The following is a 20,170-nucleotide window of genomic DNA, read 5'->3' as shown; positions in this document are numbered from 1 at the left end:
GAAACGGTTTTATTTCAGCGAAGTAAGTTAAATAAACTCTGATTTTACAGACTGTCTGCGAGAAGCGAAGTATTTTAAGACCTCCTTTTGTTTCGGTGTCGGACTCGTGGGTCGTGTTCAGACCTGCGGAGCATCAATAGCATTTCAATACCTTCAAATTCTCGGCTTGTTCGAGCACCATGCGGTGACTAATCACATCTTTCATAATGTTCGTAACCGGGCTGATTAGGTTACGTGTGCATCCTTTAAAATAACAGCAACTAAACTTCATTAATCTTCAGGCGGACCGGCTCCTCCCACTGAAAGGAAGTGACCATATGTCACTCAAACCAGAAAGGCCCCCCCCCCCCCCCCCCCCAAACGTACCGCTTTTTTTGGAGGTCTAATATCGTAACAATATGTGGGATTATTTTCAGATGGACCGCCAGAAAACGAATAAGAAGGAGTGAATGTAGAGAATGACATCGTAATGACACGGAAACATTTTTACTGACTTTGTATTTCATGAGAGAAATTGAATAGGACTCTACGGAGCAGCCCCTAGTGGCACTCGGTGGTATTGCAGTTTAAGGCACTTCTGAATCGGCTTCATTTTTTCAGATCTGGAGGCGACGTCCACTTTTATATGCAGTCGATGGTTCCAACCTGGTATCAGCTTGTAATACACCCACCAGTCCGCTAGATGGCGACGTTTCAGTGTCACAGCTTTGTCTCGCCTAAACCGTCAAGAAAAACGTGGCTAGTTAAGAAAAAAAACAAAACATTTTGCTTTATGTAAGATAACTATGTGGTTAGGTTTGGAAAACCGGTTCTTTTCTCGCAGATTTAATTCCTGCTGCTATTTGCTGTCCTCTAGTGGACGGGTGGGTGTATTACACGCTTTAATGTGACTGCGACTTTGCATTCAGGAAAAAAAAAAATCACAAAAGTTGCCTTAAAATTAAAAAAAACAAAACAAGTGCTGATTACCAGATAAAAACTGGAACGTGTTTCGTGATCTCTGAGTTTTACCGGAATGCGACAGAGCAGGTTTCCCTGAAGGCCAAAAAACATGTATTGGTTGCATAACGAGGTAAATGATGTGGCGTGATGCAAATCTTGTTTTATGTTCCAGGTAGATGCCGGCTGCTGCCGGCTCCTGCCGCCTGCCAAGACAAAGACAGCTGACAAGAAATATGTTGTGCATCTCAGACTTCTGTATCTCGGCCGACAGAGCAGACGACAACTCGCGAGATAATGTGAGGTAAAGCAACTGAAAGGGACAAAAGACAACAGGAAGTGATTCTGTCAGCCCTCAAATGGTGTCAAAAATCTTACTTTTCATCGAGTCATAACTGAGTAAAATCGGCACACAGACACATTTTAGATTCACTTCTCGGGGGGATATCATTTTCTTCAACTGTGAATAAAAGGTCAATAAATCTGCTTTCAAATCTTATTTAAAACAAGACACTCCTTCTAACTGCAGAACTTGCTTGAAAAATCCTCATATTTTTACGTTTTCTTCCGCGTCCAAAACGATCTGATAGTTATCTGCAATAAACGCATTGATATCAATAGTGCAAATTTATCAAAATGCAATCAAATACAGGCCCCCGGTTTCTTTTCTCATGGCCCCCACATCACTGGATCGATCACAGTATATCTCTTACTTACACCCCCTAAATTATTTTGGGAATTGTAGTCACAAAAAAACGTATAAATAAAAGTGAGAGAAATTACAATAAACCTCTTGACACAAATGATAAATAAACCAATTTTATTATTTTATTTTGAAAGGACACAGTATGAAGACTTTAAATGCCACTCGAGGCATTTGAAACGTAACTGTGGCGGTTGAAGCTGACTGCAGAGATCTTTCACCACCCCCAGGATAGATCACAGGAAATAAAAGGAAGAAAAAAGAAATATGTTTCTGCTTTATTCGACCTGTCCGAATCACAGAACAAATCAAAGACGCAGCTGTGTATCTAATGGGTGTGGCGCTTGCTTAATAACCCATCCCTTACTGGAATAAAGAGCACATCACTCACACTGACAGGTCACAATTAACAGCAATCCAATGCCTCTTATTAAACTCAACTTTGATTGATTTTTAGAAAAGATCTGAAGCTTTGAACTGTAAACGCTGGCGTCGCCCGTCCGGCTGCGGTCAGGGCGCGAGAACGCAAAGTGATTCAGCAAAACAAAAAAAAAACAAAAAAATGCTGAATTATCATTATATAACCACTGTAAACCATAAACTATAATCTGGCAGCGATGAGTCACCCCTGCAGACGTACCTATTGTCTAGCAGTGAATTGTATCCGAATGACCTTCAGTGAACCACGAACGAGCTCTCTGCTCCAGTTTCAGGTGCGTGAAGAATCGCCGACTCAGCTTTGGACCGCTGCTCCTGTTAACTACTACTACTCACGAAGGTTGCAGCTCCCCTGGTGATCCGTTAGTGGGCTGCGCACCGTTCCCGCAAAACAGGAGCAGTCTCGAAAATTTGCGATCCACCCTAAAGGCCTCGCATTAACTTCTGGATGCTTTTGCACAGATCGTCTTTTAAACCAGTTTTAACATAATTTGAACACCTTTTGAAAGGTTATCTATAATTTTTTTCATTGGTTTATTTTGGTTTTACGTGTTGTGTTTTTTCCTTTTGACTTCTCTTATTCCAAAAGCTGTTGTAAATGTGCTTTTGAAATGCGGCTCAAAAGTTTATTGCAACATTTTTCTGCATTGCAGGAATGTAGAAAAACCCACATTTAAAAATTAAAAAAAAAAAAATCTGACAAGAATCTCCCTTTCAAAGAGAAATACAAAATAAAAATATATAAAAATAAACTGTATGGTTAAGGGATCGTGAAAAAACATAAACAAACACAGGTTTTTTTTTTAATTTAACATATCCTCTTAAATTCTGCGCGGCAGCCAAGTGTTTGAAGTTCTGCTGAGCAAGGCACTCCGGGTCTGAATCTGTTAATCCCAGCAGTCTCTATAATGTTGTTTCAGCCCCGACAGAGAAGTCTTACATCACCGCCAATCAGTCAACCTCTCTGCACAAAGACACAGGTATTACATAATCTTATTTATGTAATGTTTTAATCCAACTGTCAACCAACTCTGTCAGAAGGCGTGAACCAGACTGAGGGAGGAGGGAGGGCTAACGGGGTCAGGGGTCGATTCCCACACTTGTTCCTGTCCAGTCAGCAGTTTTTGCACAGGTAAAAGCATCAAGAACACACTGAGTTTATTTACGTTGATCTTAAACCGTTTTCTGTTTTGTTTTGTTTTATAATTTCTTTACATGTGAAAGAAGTTGCTATGGTGTTGAAATTGTTTGAGACAATCATGGATTTTATAAAAACCACGTTGGGATGTTGTGTAAAATGTAAATGAAAAAACAGAATGCGGTGAGTTTTACAAATCACGTAAACCCAATATTTAATTTGAAAATATACCAAAGAAAACATACAAAATGTCTGTTTATTGTTTTATGAAAAAAAAAAAAGATATATATATATATTTATATGTATATATATATATATATGCTCATTTTTAATTTTGACGGCAGCAAAGTGATCTTTGGGCTTTCACTAATCTGCAGCGGAAATCACAGCTCGGGCTCAGGAACACAAATCCACAAATGCAGGTTCAAAAGTCTTCAATGCAAAAGAAGAAAGCGGATATATACGCGGTGGTCGGCGTTTGAGTAAACGTAGTCAGAACTCGTGCGTCGCTGTTTTCTTTGGGCCGTGTCGTTGGCGTCCGACCGCCAACGTACCGCTCCCCGTCTCCGTCTCCGTCTCGTTTCGAACATTTCGGCCTCGTTGGTGGAAGCGCGATCCGAGGAGGAATGTGTTTGTGTACTTTTAACCCTTCACAGGCCCTTTTGTTCTCGCCCTGATCTGTTCATCCTCTGCCTCTGATCTCTGCTGTTGGAAGCAGATCCCGATGACGTCGGACGCCTCGAACGCCTCGAACGCCTCAAACGCCTCGAACGCCCGCGGACATACAATACAAAAAAAAGAAAAAAAGCTTCCTGGCCGGGATTACGCGGTGACTCAGTTTCCCCAAAAGGCATCTTTAGACTCGGTTCCCACGAATCGAATGAGTGAACTTCCGTGTTCAACCATTCAATGCAAATAAAAGCGGTTTATTTATAAATTTGTTTAATCAGTTTATGATGCAAACGACGACACAGACTGAACACATAACAGACACACACAATACATTATTATAGCAACCGTATAATAATCAGCTGGTTCTCGGGCGGCCGCACGCACGACGTCATCGGTTTGTGACCCGCCGTTTTGAAAACCTCCGGTCGGGCGTTTTGGCCGTCGCCATCTTGTTTTCTTGTGTTGTTTTTTTTGCAGCCGGAGGTGACCATAAGTGTGTTCTGGATTCCTGATAAAAAAAAAACAACTGACGAAACAACGACGGCCCCTCGGAAATGTTGAAGAAATAAATATGTTAATACATTAATTTAAAACTGAATACATTTGATGTAAAAGCGAATGAGGAAGTAGATTATTAAGGGAATCAATAAATATAGCAAAACATACAGAAACATGAATTAGTTTATTTTTGAATATTTTATTTATTTATCTTTTGTGCATTAAATGATGTTTTAAATTACTTATAGGGTCAAATCATGTATTTGTATCGTGGCTATTTCTCTTGTTGTTGTTTTTTTAGATGTTTTGCATTGTTGGCGCCGTAATTGGATCTCTTGGTATGTTTTTCTTCATCTTGTACAACAACTCACTTCTAAAACATGCAGTATCATTAAAACGTTAGAAACTGGAACTACAGGTTTCCATGAATGTATTTCCTCATCTATTTTAAATTTTTTATATTTTGGCAGGTTTGGCCCTCCCTATATTCATATTTCAACATCCACAGTTCAAGTTTGAGCGACCTGATCTGTTAAACGAACTGCTGTCATGTAAGCAGGAGCTGCGAGCAAACGCAGCATTCCTGGCCGACGGCTCGAAACAGCTCCTGCTGTTTACCCCTCTGGTCGTCATGACAACAGATGATATAATAATGGCTGCCATAACGGCTGGTTTCGGTAGACTTCTTCTGGTGGCTGTGAAACGATGCTTTCACTTGGAAAATTACCAAGAATATTCAACAAAAACTTTTTACTCGTAATTTAGTTAAACGTCTAGAATAAAGTATAGTTAAACTCTTACAACGTTACCGAAGTATAAATAAGCACTTTGTTTCAACATAACACCCCTGAATCAGAGAGCTTTGCAGATAATCTATAATGCTGGGGGATAATAAGGTGTCTCTATACATATAATCCGTACCTGCTTCGTGCTGATTGGCTGCCGAGCCGTTGCGTCACAATGGAAGGAGCCAGAGCCATAAGGGAGAGAGGAGTTACAGCAGCGGGTGGACGGTGGACGGTGGACGGTGGACGGTTTGAAGACGTCAGAAACCAACGGTGAATACTGGAAAGACAAATGAGCGAAACCCCAAAAGTTGGAAGAAAGAAGATGAGAGAGAAAAAAATAAAACAGTTGTGAGATCACTTTTAATACCGAGTTACAAAGTGGGGAAATAAATAGGAAATAGCAAACAAAAGAAAATGTTTTTTAGTATTTAAACACTGAAGAAGGTTTTCAGGAAATTGACACTGACGGGGATTTGATTTGTTTTGCAGGTATCTGGTCATGAAATGGTGACCTGATGTGAGAGGATCATCGGTTCATCCTGTGGGGAGCACGAATGCTAAATTTTTTAATGCAATCTGTCCAAAAAAAACTTTAAAAGATTTTTTTTTTACTCAAAACTTCAAATTAAAAATGATGTCGGCTGGTTTATGGCACGATCTGCAAAGTCATGAGGGTACATCCTCTGGGAACGGGAGAAATACATTTAGAGTCAGCGAGACGAGATAACATCTCCAAAGGTGTTCAATTTGACTGGATAATTAAAAACGTCGACCCTCTTAAAACACAGGAGGTAGAAGTCAGAACGATCTTTTCCTCTGGAGAACACGAAAACATTTTTTTGGAGGTCTTATCAAGCTGGACAACCTTAGCGCCTCGCTGCTAGTGTGGCTAAAATGTAAAAGAAAGTACAATTTTCTACAAGAAAAAAAAAAAAAAAAAAAACAGCTGTTGTAGACGACAGAAAAGTTTCTTTGTTTTTTTTATTAATTAATGAGCCTAAAATTTCCTCCTAATAAATCTACAATCTGCTGCTGAAGCCTCCTTGAAGCAGCTGTTGGAAACTTTGACTCAACGTGTGTCTCCTGCTTCAGCAGCACATCGGAGAGGGGCAGGAAGACAGGAGGGCCCACTCTGTCCACGTTTTCTGGGCACCAACACAACAAAAACAAACGTATTGTTGTTGTGTTTTGTTTTGGTGAAATATTTTGAATGGAAATTTAAACAAAGTCTACAACTAATGAATTGATGTAACACAATTATGGCGGCCACAATGGATGAACTCTATGAATGACTGACAGCTGATTGATAACTTTCTGATTTCATGTTTTTTTTTTTTTACCTTGTCTTATTTTAGGCGTGTAGACAAAAATACAACATTGTTTTAAGGGGCGTGTCCTCCCCTGTTGGGTAATGTCAAATTAAACTTGACTTTAATGGACGTTAATACGTTTTTTTTCTCTTTAACTTTGACTGTAACTCCTGTTTATTCCCTCAAGCGTTAAAATCTAATTAGTTATTCTGTTGTCACCAGACATGACGTAACTAACCTCGTGCCCTTTGACCTCGATTTAATTTTAATGTTTTATGTTCGTGCATTTATTATTATTTGTTATCTGATATTTTATATGATATATGATATTTTCCTTCATTCAATCATTCATTCTTTCTTTCATACAGATGCAGCGTCGCTTCCAGTACTTTCTCTCATCACACACACACACACACACACACACACACACACACACACACACACACACACACACACACCGAGACGATCTTTGTGTGTTACGACAGAGGGAGGGGGAGGGGGGGAGGGAGGGGAGAGAGAGAGGGTAACCGGGGGAGCGGAGCGCCGCCGCTGATTGGCTGTCGGGCCCCGGACTGCCTGCAGGGTATATAAATTGTGAATGTGCAGCTCTGAGCGGCAGCCGGCCGTCTGCGGAGCACATGTACGGAAGAAGAGGGACATAAATCAGGCGACAGAGCCGCGACATGACGGACTGAGACGCTGCAGCCGAACGACGGGAGGACAAAAGACAAAAGCTCCGACTGACGTGGTGTCTTCCGGGAAGCTGGCAGAGGACGGACGCATCCCCGGGACCCTATATCTGTGAGTACCCCCCCCCCCCCCCCACACCTCTCCGATAGACCTGTATCCGGGGGGGGGGAGGCGCGGCTCACGCGGGTACGGATGCGTCAGAGAATGGCGTTATTGGAGGGAGGTTAGTGCAGCGGTGGTGCGTTCAGGGGCCGCAGAGAGACATGGAGAGCAGGTCTGTCCCTTCAGCTCGCATTGACGGTGATGTGAGTCACGCAGCTCACGCGGGGGGTGGTGGTGGTGGTGGTGGTGGAGGGGGGGGGGGGGGGGGGGGGGGGTGTGTTGCTCGACGCACTACTTACATATTCAGTCTCCCAGTGTTTCCTGCTAAATTTAGCCACCAGACTCTATTGATGTTATTCCGTTATATAAAGTGGTGTAAGAGCTCTTTATCATTACACAAGGAAGACGTAACTTTTATATAAAGAAAAACGTTGCATTAATGTCAAATCATTCCTTAGTCCTGTTTGATTTCTTATCATGGATTCATCATGTTGATTATTTCTGTCCATAAAATGCCTGAAAAATGACAAAAAAATGCCTCATAATGAAATATAGAAAAAGCAGCTGGAAAAAAATATTATTTAAATTTCTTCTTCTTAAAAAATAATAAAAAAAGGCAAAATAGTTGGTGATTAATTGTCTGCCAATCAATTACATGCCTGGCATCAAAATGCACTTTGAAGTATTAAAGTTAATCGGACTCATGAGGACACATGACACCAGTCAGATGTCACTACGAATGCAGAAAAAAGAAAGATATTCTTATATTATTGTAAGGGAGAAGATTTATTAAAACAAAATAATTTGATCTTTGTGGCATTTTTCAAAACTATAAAGAAAATAAATTTAGAGGAAAAAAAGGTCAGACAAAAAACCCAAAAAAACTCAATGTAAAAAAACGAATCATATTTTATTTGTCGTCTTCACGTTGTTTTTAAGACGATCAACTCAAACAAGAGAAACGTGAGAAGTTGTGTGTTTGGTGCTTGTGTCATCACAAACCGGTTTTTGCGGTGTGGACTCCTGCCAGGCTTGTAGTCGTTCAGCTGGGCAGACATAATGAAAATCTGATTAGCCGTCTGGCCCGGTTGAAGATGGCAGATGGACGACCGTCGGCCGGTGCAGGTGCCGCGCGGGAACGCTTCCTGAAGCCGTTTTTTCAGGGTTGGAGACGAAGGTACATAAAACACAAGAAGTGCGAGTCCTTCGTTCACCGGATTCAAACTTCAAACCTCCTTCTGCTTTTTGTTTTTCCCGAGCTTTTTGTGAAACCCTTTCTTGTTTTTCACCATCCAGGAAACTGATGAAATAAAAGACCAGTTGGCCGGTGGACAAACACCTTTTTAGTTTTACTACTGGTTTTTAAAGCTGCCAGCTGTAACCTGACAGGCCTGTCAATCAAACAGACACAACAACACGTCTTTTTGAAGTTTATTTTCTAATTAATGATTATTTTTCAGACGCACCGCCAGAAAAGTAATAAGAAGGAGCGACTTTAGCAAACAACACCGAGATAACTGCTGGAAAGACTTTATCGATTTAAGATTTCAAGAGAGGAGTTGAATGGGAGTCGATGGAGTCTTTTTGGAGCCGACCTCTAGTGGCACTCGGTGGTATTGCAGCTTAAAGGCACTTCTGCATCGGAACCATTTTTCAAAACCAGAAGCTACGAACACTTTTATACAGTCTGTGATTTTTGGACGCTTTTTTTTTTTGCTTTTATATATAGAGAGATTTTTTTTCTTGCAAAACCCTTTTTTTAAAAAAAAAAAAAAAAAAAAAAAAATTGGAAGAAGTATAAAGAAACGACAACGTGAAAGAGAAGTTAAGAAGTCAAAGTCGCGGTCAGGTCAGGGTTGTAAAACTAAAAGCGTCTCATTATCGAAATACTTTGAGGTCTTGAAGTGGTGCTTTGCTTTTCAGTTTGCAGCTCTTTGTGTGTGTCGACTGTGATTATGTGCGATTAGCTGCCTTTGTTTAGGCTTGGTTTTTTTTTTTTTTTTTTTAAAGGAAGAGGAAGTCTGCTCTTCCACTTTGATTATATTTAGTTTTTCTGTAATGATTGAGGTTTGCATCATTCGAGATAACACTTCATCCATCGTGCACAAACACTCTCACGCCTGAAGGCAAAAATTCAGTGTTATTGTGGTGCTGTTGGATCTCTGCAGGTGTATCCGTGCGGTAAACATCTGTCTGGAACGAGAGAAACCGACAGGTGTTTCCTTTAAGAGACACTCGCTTGAGGATATTATCTAAATCTCTTGAGGAAAATATTCTAATATTTATCAGCTGACGCGCACCAGTGCAGGAAAAACTACAGTTCACTTGGAGAAGCGTGTTTATGTAAATAACCCAAACTCCATTTACCCCCCACCTCCCTGCTGGTATTGAGTCATGCAGATTCTTATTTAAATTTGTTTCGCTTGGTTTTGTGGCTCTAATGACGCTTTTGGATATTTGAGGTGAACTGACCTCTTAAAATGTCAATAAACGAACAAACATTTGAGGACCAGAGCGATTAGAGTCGCCGCCACGATATCAACCTGTTTAACAGCCCAACCACAAAACTCAAAGGGACCAAAATTGGTGTGAACGCACCTTAGACGCCTGCGACCCGCCTGTCAAATTCTTTTTTTTTACCCTCAAAACAACCAATATTACAATAATAATGATAATGATAATATCTTTTCCACGTCACGGCTAGAATTTACAACTCTTTTAATCACTTTGTTTTGACTTTATCTTGACATCTTATCTCCTTCTGTTGCTGAACAAAGAGGACAGGTGTGTTTAAGGTCAATAAATACATACGTAATGCATCAGGTATGACTCGGCAGTTTTGTTTATCTGCTTGAATGGAGCGATTCTGATATTCTTTACACACACAAAAAAAAAGAAGTGATGTGAATCTTCTACAATCTGCAGCACAAACTTTTCCCTCCTGATTGTAGTTTCCAGCTAAATGTTTTTCACGTAATTTAAATTTTTTTTTTTTTTTTTTTTTTTTTTTTTTGTCTTTATCACAAATAAATAAAAATCCAAGGAGTTAATGCTGAAAACGATGGACTCCGCTGACTTTACTGTAAATCCGGCGTTAGTCACCTTTTCTTGGCCGGATGTGTTCGGGGGGATTTTGTGCCAAAAAATGCCGGAAAAACCGATTATCCCCTCAAAGTCGGGTCCAAGACAGAATTGGGCTACTGGGACTGCACGTAGCCACGGTGTGTGTGTGTGTGTGTGTGTGTGTGTGTGTGTGTGTGTGTGTGTGTGTGTGTGTGTGTGTGTGTGTGTGTGTGTGTGTGTGCGCGCGTGCTCTCCAGAAATCTCTGGCTATGAAACCCACTCAGGTCTGGGCTCGCCGCCAACTACAGCACTTATGTAACCCTCTTTATCTCTTCTCCAGCTTCGCTCTTTTTTTTTTTCTGCTGCTCCGTCAACTTCAGTCGTTCCACTTATTTATTTATTTTTTTGATGTTGTATTTGTTGCTCTTTTCCTGCTTCACCTCTTTGTGTCTCCACTGTTGCGTTTCCCCTTTCTTCCACTTCTTCTTTTCTTCTCTCCCGTTCGCCCTCCCCTTCACCTTCTGCAAGTTCCTCTGTGTAAGCATGACTCAGCAGATTGATAAAAGTAAACCGCCACCCTCGCCCCTTTCCCCCCCTCCGCCTCCCGTCCTTCTGCGACTGTGTGCGTTAGTGAGATCACGGTTGACATCGTGATCTATTTTATGTTTGCGGTGTGTCTGTAAACTTGACAGTAAATGGGTTACCGTGGCGACCCGCTTACACTCTTCGTATGACCTGTCGCGTCCGAGTTTTTGGGAGTGTAGGAGTCGAGACAAAGAGGGTTTGTTTTCTCGGCAGGAAAAAAAAAATTGAGTAATGAGATTTGGCTGGAAAGTGAGCGTCGTCACTCGCGCTTGTATAATAAGTACAGAAGAAAATTCCTCAGGCGCAGATTTTCCGTCACAAGGGTTTAAAAACGAGACCTGAGGCACCGACCAAATTGGGTTCTCGAGTTCGTTCAGCCTGAATTGCCTTAAAGTGCAAATACCACTGAGGGCCATTAAAAAAAAATAAACAACCTCTGGCTTCAATAGAGTACCATTTAAAAAGCATCAACTTCTAATTTTTGGGGGCGTGTCAGGTTATAAGTGGGCGGGGCTTCGTCTCCTCTGTATACTGGATGTAAAAGTGACCATACAGCTTCTGGGTCTGAAAAATGAGGCCAATGCGGGAAGTGCCTCAAACTGCAATACCACCGAGGGCCACTAGGTGGTGGGGTGGAGGGGGCTGTATCTCCAAAGAGGCTCTGGCTCCATAGACTCCCATTCAATTTCTCTCATAAAATAAAGTGGGCGGGGCATAATGTAATCAGGTTCTCCCAAGCTCCACCCTCTTGTCCAAATATGGTCACTTCTGACCTCTACGGCAACAACCAAAATGCCAACTCGAGGCTTTAAAATGGCAGTTCGTGAATACATTTTTTGATTTGTTTAAATCCATTTCACAGAAAAATATAGCGGGAATCCATAATGCGGTGAAATATGCAAAAACAGGTGCGGAAAAAGTGCAGCGAGAGACATTTCTAATCTTAACGCTGTTTACAACTGAGAGCTAACTACTGATGCGACGATGTTAGTTTTGTACGTTACTGTCATGAAAACGCTGGCCGTCAACAGCTGTCGCACGTGCTGCGTCGTGGGAACTCTGTCCTTTTGAAAATAAAAGCGCAGCATCGAAAGCTGTGTAGATTTCAAAATAAAACTTTGACCCACTTTTGTGTCACGACCCATCAGTTGAGAACCACCAGACTAAAGCGTGTCAAAAGTATCTCAGTCTGTAAAATATTAATGAAATTGTCACGTATGTCAAGTTGTCCTTAAGTCATTCAGTAATTTGACTTCCAACAACCTGTTGTTTTTTTTTTATAGCGAATATATTCACATTCTCGCGACACGTTATTTTGTTCATAAACGGACACAAATTTCAACATTTAACAAAATAAAGGGAAATAAATCATCATATTTGTGCAGATTTTTTTAGTTTTTCCTGATAAAACTAGTTCAGCTCTCACGGCGACGCTCGCTTCCTCTGTGGTTCCTGGATGCGTCATGTTGCCATGTTAAACTGTCAGGTCACATGGGGGAAGTGTGTGTGTGTGTGTGTGTGTGTGTGTGTGTGTGTGTGTGTGTGTGTGTGTGTGTGTGTGTGTGTGTGTGTGTCAGAGGTGACTGATTAACTACTTTAACTTCAGTCTAGGCAGTCTCAGATCATAGAGGTGAGAACGTGAATGATAAATAATAATAATATCTTTCTCTCTGCAGCTAAAATGGCTCTTCACGATAAAGAAATTCTCCCTGGAGAGATTTTGCCTGTGGTGATAATTGGTAAGAAAACACACACACACACACACACACACACACACACACACACACACGTAAATTGTTTTGATTACACTGCTGGAAACCTCTTTGCTTAAGCGTTTGCTGTGAGAACTCTTTGTCCTTAAAAGCACCTGTAACAGTTAATAACAACATTAAAACACACTGTTCATTTTGACGGATCTCAAAGGCACGAAATGTGTTGGAAAGTAAAATGTATATAATTTTTTTGGACACCCTCCCCCCCCACCCAAAAAAAAGAAGGAACACATTAAATACACTACATGTTGTTATTGAAAGTGTTTTGACGCTTTAAACATGATGACTGTTAATAAATGCTGACCAGTTTAATACCACATCACCTTAGAGAGAGGAAGCAGGCACTAAATGTGAATGTCAATACTCATCATGAGTGGACATTTAATAGCTTTTGAATCCTCAATGTTGTTCTTGCTGAATCACTGGCTTGTTATAGAGCTTGATATGTAACTTTACAATCTGCTGAGTCATGCTGGAGGCCCCATTCACTTCAATATCAAAGTCATTCAGTGACTTTGCAGTGACAGTTTATGTTTATAACTGGTAGTAAATAATAGTAAACAGTATTTTCTCCATTTAGTGGCAGTTCCTTTAGCAGACTAATTTTACTTGAACTTTTACAATCATTTTGTATTTTTATTTTTAATTGCATTTTTAAATATAAAAAATAAATAAATACAGAAACGCTGAATAAAACTCCCCCAGCAGGTGTAATCGTTGCAGGCAAGTACAGACACGCAAAAAAAAAAAAAAAGCCACTTAAAACTCAGCTCTCCCTTGTCTTTCTGTCGCCCAGGTAACGGCCCCTCAGGGATCTGCCTGTCCTACCTGCTGTCGGGTTACACCCCCTACCTGTCGGCCGAGGTATCGCACCCCAACCCGCTGCTGCACAGCAAGCTGGGGGAGCAGCCGCTCCTGTCGCTGCTGGAGCAGGTAAACAAACGCATGAAGAGATGTTGGACTTTTTGATTTTCAGTGGTTTTTTTGTTTTGTTTTTTAAATTGTGTGAAAAAAAACGATGCCTCACCAGCGTCTTGTACCGTCTCTCTCTCTCTCTCTCTCTCAGGATCTGGAGTACCTGTGCGAGGGCCTGGAGGGGCGATCGTCCAATCCCGTGGCGGTGCTCTTCGATTCGCTGCTGCTGCCCGACAGCGACTTCGGATTGGACCACACCTCCCCGCTGGAGTGGCGGTACGAGCCGGAGCGCGCCGTCCCTCACCTGGTGCTGGGGAAGGGGCCACCCGGAGGGGCCTGGCATGTACGTACCACCAAATACACATTTTTAAATACAAAACACTGTCTTGTGTATTATTATTAAAAAAAAAAAAAAAAAAGGGAGTTTCAAACTCTAAAATCTAAAAGTATTTTTTTTAATTGTTTGTATGATTCAATTTGTGTATTTTACATCCAAAGAATAATAAGATTTGTTGTGTTTTTACTGTGTTATAATCTTTATTTTTAAATTTTATAATCTGAGCTGTGTATATATATATATATATATATATATATATATATATATATATATATATATATATATATATATATATATATGGCACAGAACCAGGATAAAGAATATATATGCTAAGTAAATGCTTCCCATTTATCTTTCTAAAGATTTTCCGACATGATAAGTCAAACTCGCAACAAGGTCTTTGTGTCTGCCCATGAAAATGAAGATAAATTCAGCAGTCATTATGGTAATTTATGCAAACAAGCTTCCCTTTCGCCAGCTGCTTATTTGCACACGCTGACGCTGCGAACATGACTCCGACGAATGAACAGAAGCTTTCGGGTCAACCTATCTACCTGATTTATTTATATTTTTTTTCAAAAATCACAAAAGTGCTGCCCTGCAGACCAAAATAAACATCTGCAAAATCAATAATATACCATATAAAATTAAATTAAAAGGCCGCAAAACGTGAGTCGCAGGCAGAAAAGCGACGAGCAGGTGAAGCCTGAAACATTTTTATTGGCAAACTTTTGCAGCCCGAGTCTGATGGTCCTCATCAGACTTTAAAAGCTGTGATTTAACTGTCTGAACATCAGATCTGAGAACAGTCTGAAAAAAAAAAGGCATCACAGTCATCCTCAGCTCAAAAATAAAAAAAACCATTCGTGACACTTTTAGAAAACTCAAAAAAGAACAAAACTGTCGTTGCAAATCAAACTACAGAGTTTACAGATTCTCCTGCGTCAGAAAGTTTGAAGTTTTTGAGTTTTCGCAAACACAAGGTCAACGAGGTCGGACGCTTCACTCGGTTTGAGAAGAAAGGAACGAGAGTTTTCCAAAGCCTCATTATAACGGTAACACAACTGTGTGGGTGTGTGTACATGTGTGTATATGTGTGCGTGTATGTGTGTGTACATGTGTGTGTGTGTGCTGTTTCCAGGCCATGGAAGGCTCCATGTTAACTCTGAGTTTGGCCAACTGGATGGAGCTTCCTGGACTCAAGTTGAAGGACTGGATGAGAGACAAACGCAGGTCTGAACATTATAAATCCAGCACATTATATAAAAAAACTAAAAAAAAATTAAAACATTACATTGTAATTAAAAAAAAAAAGCTTTTGGTGTCAGAAAAATGAATGAATTCCCCTCCGTGACTGAGAAGTTTAACTGGACTGTCTGTTCGTTAACCATCTGTATGATTCTGATAATTACATCCAAAGCGAAGCTTAAGTTTTGTCTCCGAAATAACTTGAACTGACTTGTTAACTTTGTTTACTAGCTGACAACATTAGCAAATACTTCGCTAAAACAAAAAATAGTTGGTGAGCAGACGACCCAAATAAAATCAGCAGTTTGTTCGCTTGGTGACGAACCTGAGAAAAGAGTTGTTTACCAGCTGGCAACTGGTGAACAAAAAATTATTTGCGAGCTGACAATCTGAACAAAATATTTTGTTAGCTAGTTGTTGCTCGCTGACAATCCAGACAAAATGATTGTTTGCTATAAAAAGTTTTTAGTTGTTAGCCAGCTGGAAACCTGAACATAAAACATTGTTATTTAGTTGGCAACCTCGGTGTGAAAGTTGCAAACTGGCAGGCAACTTCAATGCTAAAAGGCTGCCAGCCGACAACCTCAAAAAAAATCTGCGAGTGAACTTATATTGCTTGTAAAAGTTCCCCAAAAGTTGCTGGCTAATAACTTGAACAAACTTTTTAACAAGCTCGCAACTTAACTATCGAAAAACACTAAACAAAAAGGTTTTAACTGGCCGACCACTTGGACAACGAGCTAAAAACGAGCTAACAATGAGCTAACGGCAACTTGTTTCAAATGACACAAATATGAAAAGAAAATAGCAATTCACAATTTTTGTAATTCACTTATAGGCCATTAAGATTTTAAAGCCACTTTAATGACCACAGATTTTTCCCCAATATGTCCTGAAATCTGAAATGTTTTAATTTGCAGAGTACAACACGAGATCCAAACGGGAAGCTCTGCATAAATAGATATGATGGAAGAACAAAGACTGTGTTCATTATTCTCTAGTTTGTTTTTCAAATGACTCCAGCTCACTTCAACCCTGCAGGATTTACATAAAATGACAATCTGTCACCGTCGCAACGGATGTTATGATAGGACTTCCTGTTCACCTCTTAGACTTATTGTTTTACAGCAGTTGTTTTTTCCCAGTGATAAAAGTGTGTCTGTAAAGCACATCTGTTTTGTTTAAAATGTATTTCTTATGTGCATTTTTTTTTTTTTTTTCAGAAATGTACGAAATGACCGCGCAACACCGGCGGAGATCGCCTCCTACTATCAGCACTACGTTTCCCAGATGTCTCTGGAGCAGAGCTTCGCTTGCGGGACCACCGTCACCTCGGTAACCAGGCAGCAAAGCAACAAGGACGGATCGCCGCCCTGCTGGAGGGTGACGGGGCTGCAGCGCAGAGAAGGGGAGGAGCTTGGAGGTAGAGTGAATGAAAAAAACCACTCCTGATTGGCTTGTTGTTTTAAAAATGTAAAGAAAGTAGTAATTCATTCACTTTAATTTCCTCGGCTCCTAGACGGCTCCGCCGTTTCCGACGAGGTGCCTTTCTCGCTGCTGGCCCACAATGTGGTTTTGGCGACGGGCACGCACGACATCCCGGCCAGGCTCGGCGTGGAGGGCGAGTCTCTGCCCTTCGTCTGCCACTCCTTCTGGGAGCTGGAGGCCGCCATCTCTCGCGGCGAGCTCGACCAGTCCTCGGACCCGGTGCTGGTGGTGGGGGCGGGGCTAACGGCGGCCGACGCCGTGCTGGCCGCCCACCACCTCAACACGCCCGTCTACCATGCCTTCAGACGCTCGGTCAACGACCCCGGACTCATCTTCAACCAGCTGCCCAAACTGCTCTACCCGGAGTACCACAAGGTACATGTAAAAATCATTTCATGTATCAAATGTTTGCGCCTGTATTTCGGCATTACAGCCTATTTGTTTTTATAACCAGCAGACAATTATTTTCCTCTGAATTTATTAATCCTGAATTTGAAATGAACCCGATTTACTGGTCTCAGTCCTGAAGTCATGTTTTAACTTCTCTCTCCGGTCCTTCGGCCTCCAGGTTCACCAGATGATGACTCAGCAGCAGCACCATCCGAGCCCTCAGCCGCAGGAACTTGCCCAGAACTCCCAACACCGCTCCCCTTCCTCTAACTCCTCTTCCTCGCCATCTTCCTCCTCCTCCCCTTCCTCCTCCTATCCCGGTTACCTGAGCTTCCCGCGCCACAGAGTCGTGGCGTTCCGACCCGACCGGAAGTGCATACTGGAGTCGGAGTCCGGCAGGCGGACCGCGGTCCAAGTCTCCAAGGCGCTGGTTCTGATCGGCGCCCATCCCAACCTCTCCTTCCTGGACGACAACGGACGCCCGCTCGGCGTCAACCCGGAGGAGCCGATCACGTGCCGGCGGAACCCGGTCGAGGTGGACCCGTTCACGAATGAGGTGGTGGCGGCGGACGGGCCGGGCATGTATGCCATGGGGCCGCTGGTCGGCGAGAACTTCGTCAGGTTCCTGAAAGGAGGGGCGCTGGCCATCGCGAGCGACCTCGCCAAGAGACGACGGGAGGGAAGGGGCGACGCCGGAGGGGATTCGACCTCGGACAGATGGATTGACAGACAGGTGACCGCAGAGGCGGAGGTTTGCGTTCTGGACTCGTAGCGGGTTTCGTTCGGGGATCATCGGACCGTTGAGGGGACTGACTTTACTCTAAACTGATTGAGACAAATACGGCAAAAAAAATAAAAGCCGCTGATATTTTCCAGAAAATCACAGAGTAGGAAAATCAGACGCGCTGCTGGCGTGGTTTCAGGGCAGCAAAGTGAGCTCCAAGACTGGACTGGACTTGCACGGGTTCGGATATCCTGTTAGATCTGGTCGGTCGAAGGAAAAAAAGACTTGAAAAGCAGCTACGAGCTGTGCTGCTAAAAGTGCACCTGACATCGAGGTCGGTCATATGTAAGTTTTTAAAGGGTGGAGGGAGAGTAAGACACTGTAGTGAGTTGAAGGACGTTTGGACAATTATTTAAAGCTACAAAATGTGTTTACTACAATCTGAAAAGGTAGCTTTGTTAATATATGAGAATTTTAAAGAATCACATTTTGATACAGATACTTTTCTTTTTACGTAAATAAGTGGCAATAATTCTTCTTTTTTTTTAAAGAATCTTTCAAACTTAAAAATGTACTTGTACTTTAGCACCACCAAGCTGCTTTAAAAATGACTACGAACATGCAGTATCTGGCACATAGTTGGCGTTTTTCTACAGAACTTCCCCCTCACTTATTGGTTGAAACATTTGCTGTTACGTGTGTGTCAAACTAAAATAATCTTATGATTGTTGGGCTGTAAAATCATTTTAAAGACTGGTGGCAAATGGGACCAGGTTTAAGGAAAAAAAAACACTTTATATTCATATTTCTTTTAAGTGGCTGCTAAGCATGTTCGGGTTTATGCTGTCAAACAGCAAAATGTTGTGCTATTTTTTAAATTATTTGCTACCTGTAAACACAACTCGGTTGCCTTAAAACTTGATGAGGACTGACGCAGAGGTGGAAAAGGAGATTTTATGGCACCGACTGAAGTACTTTGCTAGTCGTCGTTAGTACTCATCGTTCTACCAAATGTGGAAACCAAGGATATAGCCACATTCACAAAAAGGCTTCTCTGTTCCTGGCATGCTTGCTAGCATCTACCGATAGTCTGCAGTCAAACTGCAGAAAACTTCAAGCTTTGTACCGTAAAATGTAATTTATTTTTGGTTAAAATGGGTCTTCGAAATTTGGTACCGAAAAAAGTATCGTAAAGGAAACCAGTGCCGAAGTCGAGGTCCAGTGGTGCTTGAAAAGTTGTGGATCCTATTTTCTATATTTCTGCTTAAATATAAACATATATGTGAAAGTGTATCATCAATAAGAATAAAAGGAGATGAATCGTATTTCGGCGAGAATATAGAAAATTTTAAAGGTTTCAAAAAAGTTTTTGAACACTAGCGTACAGTCGAATTTTATTTCAACGATACCAACCACTAGCAAATGGCAGAAAACCAGAAAGCGAAAGATGACGAGTGAAAGAAATGGAGAAGAGAAAAAGCTGTATGAAACTTCTGTTGAGGTTCCTCATCACTCAGAACCATAATCACTACAATAACCTCCCGTTTGAAGGGTTAAAGTCACATCACGCCTCGGCCTTTTCAACAATGAGACTAATTCAAATATTTCCGTGGTTAAAGATTCGTGTTACTGTGAGCGGCCTTGTGTTTAATCCTGAAACACTACGCCGTCACGGACAGTAAAAGTCCTGCTTCTGTCGTCACGTGATTTTTCTGTTTAGCATATTATGGGTTTGCTGTTTTGTGAATCTGCATTGCTTTTATTTTTCTATGATGGTATGATTTTTAATCTTGTACCTACTGTACCCACCTGGTGTCTTTGTACGTCTTTGATGATTATGAAAAGATTTTATACTTTATTAAAAAAGAAAAAGAAGAGAAAAATATACTTTTTTTTTCTTTTATTTTTTTCTACTTCCTCTCTGAAAATGTAGACTTTAAAAATATAAACACTGTATTATCTGTGGATATTATTTACACGTGAATCTACCACTTCTGTAAACTGCAATAACAACAGGAAAAACCCTTCAGCTATGTGAGGATATTATTGCTAAAAATATGCATTCATTTAAGTGGTGATTTCTTTGTTTTCTACTTGGTTCACATTTTAAAAGAAATTTCACCATTAATAACAAAAATGTGATGAGTTGATCTGTAAAATCTTTATTAAAAGATGAATTAAACAACATAACATTCTGTACAAACGTTCAGGAAATGCACTCTATCACAACAACAAACAATCCCAACAAAAAACAAGTTTTAATGTACTTATTTTTTTAGATTGCAAACAAACAATTAGCCAGTAATAGACTTTGCTTCCTCAGTCCAAAAAAATAGTTAAAAATGGACTAAATAATTGTTTTTGCATTTA

General features: G+C 41.2%; 1 protein-coding gene across 1 annotated transcript; it reads left to right on the top strand.

Annotated features, from left to right (window-relative positions):
• Positions 1 to 7,078: 7,078 nt before the first annotated feature.
• On the top strand, positions 7,079 to 20,003 carry osgn1 (oxidative stress induced growth inhibitor 1). The gene is made up of 8 exons (XM_069169679.1): positions 7,079 to 7,287; positions 12,603 to 12,665; positions 13,495 to 13,631; positions 13,765 to 13,956; positions 15,092 to 15,183; positions 16,422 to 16,621; positions 16,718 to 17,061; positions 17,255 to 20,003. The coding sequence occupies exons 2-8, from the start codon at positions 12,608 to 12,610 to the stop codon at positions 17,846 to 17,848; spliced, it is 1,617 nt and encodes a 538-aa protein (XP_069025780.1). The 5' UTR covers positions 7,079 to 7,287; positions 12,603 to 12,607; the 3' UTR covers positions 17,849 to 20,003.
• Positions 20,004 to 20,170: the final 167 nt, after the last annotated feature.

The sequence above is a fragment of the Embiotoca jacksoni genome, unplaced genomic scaffold, assembly GCF_022577435.1.
Source record: "Embiotoca jacksoni isolate LCO1_2020_lvr unplaced genomic scaffold, fEmbJac1.0.p SCAF_46, whole genome shotgun sequence".
Classification (NCBI taxonomy): Eukaryota; Metazoa; Chordata; class Actinopteri; family Embiotocidae; genus Embiotoca; species Embiotoca jacksoni.
The sequence above is the reverse complement of the archived record's forward strand: the minus strand, read 5'-3'. Positions and strand labels throughout refer to the sequence as shown.